Source organism: Alexandromys fortis, unplaced genomic scaffold, assembly GCF_014885135.2.
Source record: "Alexandromys fortis isolate MF-2015 unplaced genomic scaffold, M_Fortis_MF-2015_v1.1 scaffold_19, whole genome shotgun sequence".
NCBI lineage: Eukaryota > Metazoa > Chordata > Mammalia > Rodentia > Cricetidae > Alexandromys > Alexandromys fortis.
The window spans coordinates 8,132,125-8,143,922 of record NW_026067890.1 but is presented as its reverse complement, the minus strand read 5'-3'; the positions used below and the strand labels follow the sequence as shown (position 1 = coordinate 8,143,922).

The 11,798-nt window shown below is 39.8% G+C and overlaps 1 protein-coding gene across 1 annotated transcript in view; it reads right to left on the bottom strand.

Moving 5' to 3' along the window:
• Prss12 (serine protease 12) overlaps positions 1-11,798 on the bottom strand; it is a 50,165-nt gene that overhangs the window by 7,758 nt on the left and 30,609 nt on the right. Inside the window, exons 5-8 of the mRNA XM_050153461.1 lie at positions 10,799-10,995; positions 8,880-9,021; positions 3,977-4,182; positions 1,065-1,140 (exon numbers count right to left, since the gene is read on the bottom strand). Of these exons, the coding sequence (XP_050009418.1) occupies positions 1,065-1,140; positions 3,977-4,182; positions 8,880-9,021; positions 10,799-10,995 (621 nt within the window). The remainder of the gene's footprint in view (positions 1-1,064; positions 1,141-3,976; positions 4,183-8,879; positions 9,022-10,798; positions 10,996-11,798) is intronic.

Sequence of the window (11,798 nt, the reverse complement as noted above, 5' to 3'; positions counted from 1 at the left end):
CAGTGTAATCTCTCTACTTGCCCTACTCAGATGCGTAGGTACCTCATGTAGCCTAAGGAAGTACTGGCTTCCTACCATGGAATTAAAATTAAAAATGTATTTTAAAAATCACTCAATTAGAAAGCAAATATGCAGGCACACACACACATGCAGGCACACATACACACACGCACACACAGATACACACATGCAGGCACACACACACAAGCTACATTCCTTGGTTTGGCTGAGGACCAAGAGTCAGTTTAGCGAGTATGCTTTATTCCCTTGCTGTTCTCTCTCTCTCTCTCACTCACTCTCTCTTTCTCTCTCTCTCTCTCTCTCTCTCTCTCTCTCTCTCTCTCTGAAATGAAGCATAAGATAAAAATTGAAAATTGTATATCAAAGATCTCACTTTATATGAAAACTCATGTGATCTTTTTAATATTCAAATGCTATACTATGATGTGTAGATTTTTGTAAGATTTTGTCTCATAAATATGACACTTTACAATGAAAATGAGCATTAAGTAATGCTATTATTTATATCTGTCTTTATAAAAAAAAATTCTTCTCCATTAAATGGCTCTTCAGAGTTACATACCTTTTTCTGCCACATTTTGTGTCCAAAACATATACCATGAGTCACAAACAGTAATATATATATATATATACCATGCTCATCAAAGGGCAGGAAAACTGGGCTGAAGATAACTCAGTGGTGAAGAGCCCTGGCCACTCTTCCAGGAGACCCAGGTTCAGTTCCTAGTACCCACATGGCAGCTCACAACTGTCTATAACTCCAGTTCTAGGGGATCTGGCACCCCTGCAAGGATACACATTCAGGCAAAACACCAATACACACAAAATTAAGTAAATCTTTTTTTTAAAGGCAGGAAAACTATCGGTTTACTGGTAGTTTTTACTTAATTTATAAGTAATTTATAACTCTTTACTTATTTATAAAATGATAAAAACAAGCCCCATGCATAATAAAAGGAAACCCTGGGTCTGGAACACTTGTAGCATACACACATATTAATAATCCTGTACTATCAAAATCTGCTTGAAGAGTCTTTTACTACCTTAAAGAATTGTTCCCACCAATGATCCGTTTCTGTCGACGATGCAATAATCTCAATCCACACCCAGATGAGAGCTCTGAAAGAAGAAAGGGGTTACTAACACCTGTCACCTGGCCCCAGTACATCCTCCTCTCTATTTAAATAATCTCAAGGAGCCTATAGTCCATGACCCCAGAGAAGCTAAGTAACAAGGAGAAGCCTAGGAGAAACATACATAGATCCCCTGGAAAGGGAAAATAGACAAGATCTCCTGAGAAAATGGAATGTGGGGGAGAAGGGAAGGCAGAAGAGGAGGGGAGAAACGGAGGCGGGAGGACAACTTGAGGGAATGGGATGGTCGAGATGGGGGAGAGACAGAAACAGGAACAAGAAAAGAGATATCTTGATTGAAAGAGCCATTATGGGGCTAGCAAGAAACCTGGCACTAGAGACATTCCAAGGAATCCACAAGGATGATCCTACTTAAGACCCTAAGCAATAGTGGAGAGGGTGCCTGAACTGGCCTTGCCATGTAGTCAGATTGATGACTACCTTAATTGTCATCATAGAACCTTCATCCAGCAACTGATGGAAGCAGATGCAGAGATCTACAGGGGAGCACTGGGCTGAACTTCCAAAGTCCAGTCAAAGAGTGGAAGGAATAAGAGCAAAGATGTCAAGACCACGATGGAGACACCCACTGAAACAGCTTACCTGAGCTAATGGGAGCCCACCAACTCTGGCCTGGCAGCAAGGGAACCAGCATAGGACCAAACTAGGCCCTCAGAATGTGGGTGACAGCCGTATGGCTGGAGCAGACTGTGGAGACCCTGGCAATGAGATCAGGATTTATCCCTACTGCTTTTACTGGGTTTTTGGAACCCATTCTCCCTGGAGGGATACCTTGCTCTGCCTAGATATAGTGGGGAGGGCCTTGGTCCTGCCTCAAAGCAATGTGCTAGACTGTGACTCCCCATGGGAAGCCTTAGCCTCTCTGAAGAGTGGATGGGGATGGAAGGGGAAGGTAAGGTGAGGGAGTGGGGGGAGGGAGGGGTTGGGAACTGGATCTGATAGGTAAAATGAGAGAAGACAGGTTTTTTTTAAATAAATATAAAATAAGAATAAGAGTTATGGGCCAGGTGGTGGTGGCACACCCCTTTAATCCCAGCACTTGGGAGGCAGGCAGATCTCTGTGAGTTGAGGCCAGCCTGGTCTACAAGAGCTAGTTCTAAGACAGCCAGGGTTGTTACACAGAGAAACCCTATCTCGAAAAAAAACAGAAAAATAAATAAATAAGAGTTATATTTTAACCTAACAACAGTCTTATGCAAATCGATCAGAAATTTTATGAAGTTTCCAATCATTAGGCTCTGGAGGGGTTCACGGGCTGCCAAAACATCCCTGATTATCCTTCCTAGGGGAACATTCTGCCATAAATACACAAGAGTTCAATTAAGTATATTAGAAAGTGACAAATGTATACAAAAGAAAAGAAAATATATAAATCATGACTAAATTTTAAAATAATTTTAGAAAGAATTTATGTAGTAGTTTACATATATACACAAATGTATAGCTGCTTATTTATTAGCATATAAATAAGTTAAAAGCATATTGTGCACACACGTTTTTGTATTTGTTATTTTTTTATCTGTATAAGAACGGTGGGAATAGTGCCAAGAACACCAAGACCAAATCAGTGCTAATGGTTCCAAAGTAACTAGGCAAGGGAATCCACCAGAGGGCCAGCAGTAATTTTTGGCAAAGAAAGAGGTGTAGCAATGTGTACCAGGATGATTAATTTGCCGAGTCACCTTAGGGGCATGCCATCAAAACCAGACCCTTCATCACTTTGGATATGAGTCTTACAGAGGGCACTGCAACATTTAATATGAGAAAATTGGACCAGGGTATCTGATGCCAAGAAAAGTGATGCTCTAATACAAAGTAAGCAAAACTTAAATTGTGTGTCCTTCTGGGGCAAAGTACCCGACTTTAAGAAGCAAAGATCAATATCAAGCCGTACACTTGGAGTAGAGAATTGAGAAGCGCGATTGGATTCTTGTATAAGAATACCCTATCAGACGACCAGTCACCAATCACTGTGTTCTACTGTCTTATGAGAGTCACAAAGTTCTGCGCTGCAGCAGAAAACAAGAAGATAATGAGCCAAATCCTGTGACGTAGCTAGAGATGACACATTTTGCTGATTAATGGAAGCACTACCTACCATGAAAAGGCATCAAAATAAAATGTGCCGACATATTCAGTTTTACAGTTTTCAGCTGCTCCAGGAATTTGACATAATATATATATAGCGTATAAACATATACAATATAATTTATTTATTGTTATATAATTATGTATATTTAGTTCTATATAATGAAGAATTTTATATTCAATTTTTAAATATTATTTTAATTATTGAAAGGAATGTAACAAGTTAACTTTTTAGGGAAAGATGTATTTAGGGAAAAGGGTTGTCTTCAGGGAAAGCAGGCTTCTGAGTATTGCTATCACAGCTAGAAGCACCTGAGAAGCGCAGAACCATGTCAGCACCATCCAGTCCTGCTCTTGTATTAGCTCAACAATTACTAAAGAGAGGGTGTGAAAATGAACCAAGACTATGTACGTCTATCCAGATTTAAAAGATGTTCTCTTTGTAAAAGATAACAAAGGATTTCAAAGAAAGAGTAATACAGAAATGGTTGGGAATGTACAGGAGTTGATCTCAGGCAAGGTTCTGGAAGCCCAGTCCTGCCCCGCGGTAAGCCTTGTGAAGACACATATGCCGGCCGGCCACCAGCAGCTCTAACCATGGACACAAACAACAAGCGGCTGTGCGCATTTCTTATGCACTAGGGTTTTGTTAACGAAGTCCAGCAATAGTGATGAGAATTCTCGGCTTGCTCAGTGGCCCAGAAGTGACTTACCTTTACTGCCACGACCTGACGCTTTCTTCTCCGAATAGTCACAGATGACCCCTGCATCTTCACTGTGGCGGCAGTTGTGCCTCCCGATGTCCTGTTTGACACAGTCAGCCAGGGCCTTCTCACTTCCTGTGCACTTCACATTGTCCATGTGGATGGGTCCTTTTCCTTCCCCAAAATAAGCCATGGTCCTTGCTCGGGCAGGACCCCTAGAAACAGAGTTCTTCAGATGTAGGGGTGGCCAGCCAAGCATCTGACAAATTCAACACACTTCAGCTTAACTCTTCCTTAGATCTGAATATTAAAATTAGTATACGCATGTACTGAAAAATTACTTGTGGCTGTGAAAACATTTAACATTCTTCATTCGTGTGCTCCATAGACAATCTTGCAGAATCAACTGCCTCTAATTTAGCTTCTACCTAGAAACACACACATAATGCATCTCAAAACTAAAGGCACCAAAATTTCACTCTTTTAATATCACATTGCCAAGAAAAATATGAGATTAAATAATTACCAGGGACCTAAAGATCTACTTTTCGCTTCCTTTTTAAGCAATAGGTACAGCTCTTAACACAGACAAAGCTGGGAGCCAAGGAAGGCAGAATTATTTGTAATATTTTTTGATGTTGCTGTTGTTTCAATGTTACTTTCTGAAGATATTCAAATAAAAAACCTTGTTAATGAAGACAAGTAACTCAATTTCTAGTAAATTACTGAACACAATTATGAAAGGAAAAATCATTCAAGTTAGAATCAGGAAAACTATCCCTAACAAATCAAGTTCGGAAAAAATTATTAAACATATTAAGGTAAAAGACTGATAAACTCAACAACTTAAATCAAGAATTTCACTTTAAAAACTACACTAAGGAAAGTGAAAAGATAAATCAGAAACCTGGTATTTGTAATAAACACAAATATATTTGTTGGGATAAATACTTTTATAATAGAGAAAATAGCATACATTATACAAAGAGCTCCCAAAATCACAGAAAACTTTTAAAAATCACAAAACTTAAGGATAAAAGCAAAATAGATACCAATGAAGTAATCCCAATAAAATAGATGCCAAAACATTGCATTTTATATAAAACAAAATAGTAATGACCAGTAAGCAAAAGAAAATGTGTTTGATCTCATTAGTGATTAGCGATGGGGTGTAAACACTAGCTAGTCACAAATTTAAAGACTACTGAGTGTGTAAGTAGTGTAGCCCCATGGGAAAGCACCTTGCAGCCCTGGACACACCTGAGTATGTGCAGAGTCAACATTCTGATGATTATATTCCCGAGTATATTCCCTAAACCTGTCTTGAACAAGTCCCTTATAAAGGCATCTGCGCTCTGTGCCCTGGACCAGTCCTCTCTCCCGTGTAGTAAAGTGCACCACCACTGAGGCTACCGTCTCCACCACCGGGAAGATCCTGACTAAATGCGGCTCCTCAGATTTCCAACCTTCCAGAATTTTTTTTTTCTTGGTTTTTCGAGACAGGGTTTCTCTGTGGTTTTGGAGCCTGTCCTGGAACTAGCTCTGTAGACCAGGCTGGTCTCGAACTCACAGAGATCCGCCTGCCTCTGCCTCACGAGTGCTGGGATTAAAGGCTTGTGCCACCACCGCCCGGCCAAACTTTGTTCTTTAGAAATGATTTGGCCTGTGCTTTTCAGTTATAGCCATGACGATACACTGCTACAAATACAGGCACAGCACTGATAACAGCCGTGAGACTGTACTACAACTGACTTTCAAAATTGGATTTTTAAAAACAGATCAAACTATGGGCTAAGGAGAACACATACTTCAAAGCTGTAAAAAAAAATGCAATAGAATTAAACAAAATTTAGAGAGTTTTTATTTTTGGTAGTGGAGTTAGGAAGAGTGCAAATTGCCCGTTAGGCACTTAAAGGTACAGCAGCATTCTGTTTCCTAAGCTTGGCGGTAGTGATGAGGTGTCTCTTACTATTGTGTAAACTATGACCATCTCTATTTGTATCCATCTACACATGCACACACATATGTATAGTGGAGGGAGAAAAATTTAAGATAGTTAAAATACAGTTTCCAGGAGGAAAGTAACTATACTTTCTGTATATGGATCAATTAAGTATGTTTGCCCTTCGGTTGTTTCTAAATGGACAACAGGGTCAGATTTATCTTCCACTGGATATTACGGAATGCTTTCATTGGTTTTTGTATTTTGCTTTAGCTGTCAACTTGAGAGATGGCCTCAGTCGCCCTGGATCTGTGTATATGCCCATGCAGGTAAATTCTTGATTGCTAAATTTTGTAGATGGGCTCAGATCACTGTGGGCAGTACTACCCCTAGACAGATAAGACTGGGCTGGGGGGGAAAACAGCAGAATGTGGGCCAGGAAGCAAGCCAGTAAGCAGTGTTTCTCTCTGATCCCTGCCTCTGCTCTTTCTTGAGTTCCTGCCCTGGCTTCCCTGACACATACGATAAAATAGACCCTCCCCCCTCAAGTTGTTTGTTTGCAAGAAAGCAAAGTCAAACAGTTTGATTTGTAATGGCATATACAACTACGTCAGAAATTAAGCCATTTGCAAGTGTTTAAAGTAAGACAAATAAATATACTTAATTTTGCATCTCTATTAAAATAGTGGTGATGGTGTACCACTTTAAATTTTGGTTAAGAATGCCACTCTAATCAACAAACCGTTCAAGAGCTTTGAACCATATTCACACAGAATTCAATAAACTGGAATTTCCATCCCGACTGATTATTCTGCCTCAGAGAACTCAACTACCTATTCTGTCAGCACTCCAAGAACAATAGGCCCACATGCTATCCAGTGTCAGACATTATGCAACTCCTAACTGAAGAATGCCTTTGGCGTTTCTGCTCATGCTAAGCATATCATATTAGCTCCACTCATGGTTCCTGGTTTCTATGACCACGTTTCTGTTTTCCATCTATAAAATACTTTCTAATTCTATTCTGATTGTCACTGCTTGCACAGGATGCTTCACACGTGAGATTGTGGGCAGGAGGACAGATCTCTAAAATGTCCACACAAGAGGCTAAGGCCTTTACACTGTGTACATTTTCTGGATTGATCTTTTGCAAATAACTGTGTTGCCAAAGTGTTTAGGACTCAAAATGGACATGGGGATCAAAGATGCCCTGCTCAAATCATGTGTGTGTGTATAATTGTATGTGTGTTCCTATGTAAAATCCCAAGTTCTCTCAGCTGTAAATCATAAACCATGCAAGTCTACCTAGATTTATCAGATTTTGAGATTATTCTCATTTAAATAACAATCTTAAGGCAAAACATAGGTGATGGAGCTACCATTCTCAGTTATCAGAATGACTCTTGATAGCTGGGTTAGAATTGAAATCCATGAACTGTAGTCATGTGTTTACAAGTGGAGGGATGAATGACAGAAATAGAGAGAGCAAAGGCATATAAAACCCAGCACTGTCTAAGTCCACCTGTGCCTTTAGAGTAAGCTGTTCTCCCTTTCCCTCCCACACAAATTCGGAAGACAGCAAGTTAGTATTACAAATTATCGACCCATTGACCATAAGATAACTAGACCAGCAAGTAGGTCAAAAACAAGGCAGTATACCAGAGTATCTCAATAACAAAAATATTGAAATTTTATAAAACATAGATGCTATTTTGAATAAATATTTTGTATTCTATACAGAAATAACTAATTCAACTGATCAATATTTAAGATATGCATATAATTAACAGTATATTTTGTAAATACAGATCATTATTAGCTATCTACCCTGAACTAGGTAACATGCATACTAGCTCATATCACAGCCCTCTATGTTATAGCTGTGTTGCTGTGTGTATGGCAACACACGTGAGGGTGCAGGTGCACATGTCAGCACACATGAAAGTCAGAGCTGGACATTAGGAGTCCTCTTTTGCTCTCTGTCTTACTGCCTTGCGGCAAGGTCTGTCACTGAGCCTGAAGTTCGCCATTTGGGCTAGACTCGCTGGCTAGCCAGCTCTCAAGATCTGTCTGTCCCTATGCTGCAATGCTGGGCCACAAGCATGCAGTCAGGCCTGGCTTTCTATGTGAGTTCTGAGTGTTCAAGCACAGGTCCTCATATTGCAGAGCCAGCCAGTGCTCTTACCCGTTGAGACATTCCCCTGGCCTCTGCGTTGTAACCTGTATTTTGACTCTAACCCCCAGACCCCTGTTTGATATTTTCACTGTCACTCATGAAAAATCCAGTCACCCAGCTGAGAACCTGCCTTCTCCAGATTCAAATACCCGTATTTCTTATTTTATACTGTAAAAAAAAAGTATTTCCCCATGAGCCACACTATGGCCGTCTTCCTCTGGGGAACACACAACACATCAGCCCTAGAGTGGTAGCTGTTTCAAACAGGGGGATTAACACACACACACACACACACACACACACACAAGCACACAAATGCAGGAGGGAAAATGTAAGGCACTGAGTAGATTGCAAGAGAAGATAAGTACTCATAAGCTTGACAACTGACACAGAAAGGCGGAAGACTGGCCTCAGCTACATCAGTGTTTACTGTGTTTAGCTGCTCTACACAGCTTGACTCCATGAACAGCAAGAACCTACTGTTCAGTGACTGAGGATGCAGGACTGAGGCCCACGTCACAGGAAACGGTGAACTGAATGCCTGGGGCTAAGGGCAGCAGCACTATCACTATGGATAGTCAGAGTTGGGCTGTATTTGTGATGTTATGTAAAGCTAATATAAATAAGACCAGACTACTTACTGACTCTTTACAACTTCAAATTAGCATGCTGTTGATATCTTTAATTGAAGAAACTGGTTTTAAATAAAGGAAACTCACTAAAATGAACCTGAAAACCACTGAGTCAGAGAAACTTTCACCAAGTACCATCCCGAGGAATTATGGCTTCCTTACTGATAACCAAGCTGCCGGCAGATCACGGCTGCATCTTTATCAGTCCATCCGTCATCGCAGATTGTTCCCCACTGGCCATTGACAAAAACCTCCACTCGTCCTTCTTTCTTATTTTCTCCATCCATTAGTCTGATAGGAAAACCTAAGGCATGATATCAAAACATTAGAAAAGCCAAAACAAGCCAAGTTATGTTAAAACGTGAAAACTCTCCATAATACAATTAAAAGGTAGATATAAAATCGACTCAGGAGATGAAATACCAATAAAATCCAGTAGTTACTCTTGTTTTTGTAAAAGCCCTGCAATCAAAGGGTTCATCTCGCTCAACTTTCTGTCACTAGCATTAGAAAATGTCTCACGTGCAGAGGACAAGAGTTGCTCACATAAATGGATGGATGGACAGACAGACGGATGGCACTCAAAAGTCTTGAGCTAGCTATTTTTATTACAACTAACTTCTAAATAGTAATAGAGCGTTAACAGAGTTCTGTTTTAAGTCATTTTTAAAATTCATGAACATAGATGGAATATATACTTCCAAGTAAAGGTTTCTAGAAGGTAGAAAGAGGGACAACATTGGCATATGTGGGCAACTTAATTGAGTAGACTGCCAGAAGGGGGTGGCATGGAAGAAGGCAGCTATCAGAAAAATTCTAAAACCTTCTATTTAACTTTCATTTCAAATGAAGGACTTAAATCACAAAATATCTTAATATCTAAAAACCACGAAACTAATCTCTACTAACTTAAGGATGACACTGTATAAATGATAGAAAGTCACATCTCTATCTGGTGCAATAGGTAGACAGACACAAAAAATGTGGCTTGCTTAAAGCCCCCACTGAGATCCCATACTATTACAAAAAACTGTGAAGTCATTGGGGTGTGTCCTAATTCAGGAAAACCCGAGCCCTTACGAAGACAGAAAAAAAAAAAAATAATTGTTTTTAGTTCTCCATCTTTCCTTGTGCCCAGAATGATTAAATCCTCAGTTTCAATCCGTGATGAGGATTACTTCATGGGATAGGAGGGAGAATTATATAGCAAAGCCAAAATCAACAGACTTAAGCGAATATTCTATGCACTTCTGTCGAGAAAATTTCATAGAGTAGCGAGTCTTAACTAGGTATCAAGCAGAACATTTGAAACTTTATATTTCTTATTAGTGTATCTGAAATTTTAGTGAAGGTTCAAAAAAATGGTGATTTCCCTCCCTAAAGACCAAATCCAAACTGATGAAATTATTTTACGATTCATGGCTTTCAATATTTACATTTTTAAATCTTTGTTCCAATATTAAGGAAACATATCCACAAGGAATTCGATCCCCATGATCTACTTCAATCGTTTATTTATTCAATAAATATTCATATATTTTGCTTTATCTAATGTATTTTTATGGGGATGAGTGTTTTGCTTGCATGCATGTCTGTGCTTGCCTTGTGTCTCCGAGGCCCTGAGAGGGACGTGGATTCTCTGAGTTCCATGTAGTGGTGAGCTGCCATGTGGTTTCCTCTTTGCCACCGAGCCAGAAATCCAGCCCCAAGGTTTTATGTACTCTTTTAAAAAAAATTAAAAATTTTTTATAGTCTTTTTGTTGTGGTAGTAAGTGGACATCCTAGGGGAATGGCTTCTCTCCTTCTATCATGTGAATTTCGGGGACTGAATTTAGGGCAGTAGATAGATATATGGGGTTAGAAACCTTTCTTCTTATTGAACATCTTAGGCTTTTAAGTGGTAAAAAGCAAATCCAGAATTAGACACGTACTAGGAGCTGAGAACTCAAAAGCTTATCTTCTTCTTGGGAAACAGACCTCTAACCAGTAAGTCAAAGACGGGAAATGGTTTGCATTCCAGACCAATGGCTGGAGAAGCAGAGAGAATACCTGTGTCTTTAAGAGCATCATCTCATACTTACCCGGAGAAAGCCTGTGTCCATCACTGTCTGGGTAGCAGGTGAGGCCCACATCCTCCCTATGGCTGCAGTCATGCCTTCCCCACTGTCTCCTGGAGCACTGAATGAAACTGGTCTCTTTTCCTGAGCAGTTGACATCATCCAGCCATATGGGCCCGCTGCTGCCTTCAAAATGGTTTACAGAGGACTGTTTGCCGTATCTGCAGCAATGAAATGAGCACTGTTCACAGAACTGCCGTCCCCTGAACCAAAGGACCATTAAAAAGCAACCTAATTAAGTATCATGACTTCAGAGGGTAAGAATCTGACCTTTCTCCTGCCTTGGAGACCCAACTCTGCTTTGCCGTGCATTTAAACCATCCTAACATCTTTTGGTTGACTTGATGAGTAACTAACCGGTAATTGTGTTTTGTCTACAGTTTAACCCACCAGCCTGAGAGCGTGCAAAGAGACAAACCTCACATTCCTGGCCAGGGATCAACTCTGTGAAGTAAAAAGGAAAACAATTGTTTGTTTGGGGCTCTGCTCAAAGTATTCGAGCTGATTTGAGGTTATCTGCTTCCCTGGGGCATTCTGGAGTCCTTCTCCAAGATAGAAAATGTCCCAGAACTCAGTGACTGCTCAGAAACAGGACCCAATCCAGAAATTATAATTTTGATATTAGCCCATCAAAGTAAAAACAATGACAGTGGTTTTTTGAAAGGTCATATAAGTTTAATACATAATTTTTATAAGTGACACTGCTTGCCAATTGACTTTGTTACATTACAGTATGTATTGCAATAAATAATAGGCTGTGAAATAGCAAATATCTGTAAATTTAAAAACTGGCAACTAAGTAACTGTATTCACTTTCACCCTTCTTCCAGTTTTTCATTCATCCCTTAAAAATCGTTCAAATTATCACTGAGTTTAAAGATCTTCCAAGTGCCTTCAATTCTTAGAGTCTGTAAAATTCAACTCTCAGTCAGAAATTGTATACCCATCATTACCCTCACTCAAT